General features: G+C 40.9%; 2 protein-coding genes across 4 annotated transcripts in view; one reads left to right on the forward strand and one right to left on the reverse strand.

Annotated features, from left to right (window-relative positions):
* LOC138060557 (methyltransferase-like protein 22) overlaps positions 1-2,500 on the reverse strand; it is a 342,269-nt gene that overhangs the window by 83,378 nt on the left and 256,391 nt on the right. The gene's annotated exons all lie outside the window — the stretch shown is intronic.
* Positions 1-2,500, forward strand: part of LOC138060559 (acid-sensing ion channel 2-like) — a 16,976-nt gene that overhangs the window by 6,092 nt on the left and 8,384 nt on the right. Inside the window, exons 3-4 of the mRNA XM_068906396.1 lie at positions 108-167; positions 971-1,121. Coding sequence (XP_068762497.1) covers positions 108-167; positions 971-1,121 — 211 coding nt within the window. The remainder of the gene's footprint in view (positions 1-107; positions 168-970; positions 1,122-2,500) is intronic.

Raw genomic sequence — 2,500 nt, forward strand, 5'->3', positions numbered from 1 at the left:
CACCGCCGTGTTGAGATAAATGGAGCTCACACATAATTTAAGCTATAAAAGTAGACATTCTCTAAAGTTGATAAATTTAATGTTTCCTGTTTTGTCTTGTTTTCCAGTGCCATTGACCCTGCCTGTATGCAGTTTTCAACACGCGTTCTGCATAGAACAGAGTTTAGGTATGTATGGAAAATATTTGCTTGTTGTGAAACGTACGAAAGTCTTATATTTTGAACGGCAAATTTTCAAAACTCTGAGCAAAAATGATCGAAGGCAAAAACATACAGTCTTGAAAGGGCTCTTAAGACATCTGGGAACTGGTCAGTTGCGACTAGACCTTTTTACAGTTACATGCTTAGTTATCTGGCCTTTAAATGAAAGTGAGGCTGGAATCGACCTTTACAAATCTTATAATAACGACGCTAATTAATTGGAATTTACGTAAGAAAAGCAGTGAGATTTCTACCAAACCAAGCTCAGTTCCAGCCTCACTTTCATTCATAGGCCAGGTAACTGAGCACATAATTGTAAAAGCGATAATGAACGAGTCATACATTTTGAAGACGACTGGAATAATTGCCTTTCTCGAGACGCGACTATTCTTGCTAACATTGCAGAACTTGTGTCGTGTTTCTGACCTGTGGCGTAATAAAATTCTCTCTTTTTTCTCTTTGGACAAGTGACAATCCATTCAAATGTGATGCTTCTGATCGTCACCATGTTTAGTACTATTGATGACTCATATATGAACCTCGAAATTCCTAAAATCTGGGACTTCAGTAACCTCGTTCCCGGGGTCTCCATCGACAAAGAGACCCTGGGGACGAGGTTGGGACTGCAAATCCTTCGTTTCCTCGTGCGAAGGCCCCGCCGGCTAAGAGAAACGATGGCATCCGGTAACGAGAATGGGGTGGAATAGGCTGAATTAATGATAGTAATGATAACGAGGACTTACTTGTTTTGTTTCTATGTAACCCTGCAGTGTCGCATAATCTACTCTCTTGTGACTGTGGTGTACCGTGTGAGGAGATACAATACGCCACTCAAGTGTCTTATTCCGAATTCCCCGATGATGGAGTTAGCAGGGTCTTGAAAAATCGGTTTGGTTACAATAAAAGCATTGAATATCAGAGGTAGGCCCTTTTTCTTGGAATTACGCCATGTCATACCTGCATATCACCTTTTGTCCTTTCCTCCTCAGAATCTTGGCTACGACTAATTGATTGCCACCCTCACCGGGCAGTTCGTAGCCTGTCTCAGCCACCATGTTGTTTAGCTAGACGTGAAACGTACTACACACTGTTTCTCAATCCGTAAAGGGGTACATTGCTTGGGAGAATGCTGCGATGGGCGCCTCTTCCAGCGGAGGGGTGTGGCGACTCTCTTTGTTGTCTTTGTCTAACTCGTTGGTCTATAAGTTTGAGTAAAGCAGCTCCGTCACCTCAGTTATTAGGGAGGTTAAGCAACGACAACGGCGACGGCAACGAGAACGTCATCTCAAAATATAAATTTGCGTTATTTTAATCGCTTCGTGACTATTTCAACGTTTTTAATATGACAAGGGTGTGGTAATTCCTCAAAGATGACACCAGTCGGAACAGCACTCTATTTTAGGAGAGAAAATGAAAATTTATCCTCAAGTGCTGACGTTCTTCATAAAACCAAAAACTTGGCTATTTCACGTTGTTGTTTTGCTGACGACGGCAAAGAAATGGACAAAAGTGAAAAACGCACGTGCAGGGCGTGCAAAGCTATTGTTTTTACCCACTAAATATGCAAATTCGTGACGTTCTCGCTGCCGTCGCCGTTGTCGTTGCTTAAGCTCCCTATTTACTTTGCCGCTACGTACAAGAAGGACCTGGCCAACTAATTAGGCTATGAAGTGCCAACCTTTGGCAAAGGCAATGTTTTAGTGTGATGACAATTTCTAACTTATCATTTTAGGGTAATGATAAAGGGCTCTGGCGAACTAAGGGAGTGGATAAACTCGTGAAGACGTCTGGTTGCCCCCACCCCTCCTCCCCTCGCGTTGACCAGAAGACGGAGAAGATGTTAACTTAAAGTGTTCGCTCGATTAAATGCCGCCATTTAAACATTAATACACTCTTATTATATAGATACTGGTGAAATACTAGGATTTTCCTTCTTGCGAAAAAATCATATCTTCACCGCGCTCAGTGAACATATCATTTTTATCTTTCACATGTGAGAATATAGGTGTCGTCATGGTAACGAACACGATTAGCCAATAAAACGCGAGCTTCCCCTTCATTGTAAGATACTTTTATGCTTTAATATAATTCTTCTCTACTACATTAACATTTTTATTGCACAAATTTACATTGTCATGATTTGTTTTTCATAACCTTCTTATGCTTCTTCATGTTACACAACCTGCGTGTTTTAGCGGTTGGTGACCACTTTTTCATCATTTCGAAAATGAGTAAAACAAGTTGATTTAAATCTGGACATTTCATCAATATCTATATAATAAACAGAACATTACATGGCC

The sequence above is a fragment of the Montipora capricornis genome, chromosome 8 (genome assembly GCF_036669925.1).
Source record: "Montipora capricornis isolate CH-2021 chromosome 8, ASM3666992v2, whole genome shotgun sequence".
Taxonomy (NCBI): domain Eukaryota; kingdom Metazoa; phylum Cnidaria; class Anthozoa; order Scleractinia; family Acroporidae; genus Montipora; species Montipora capricornis.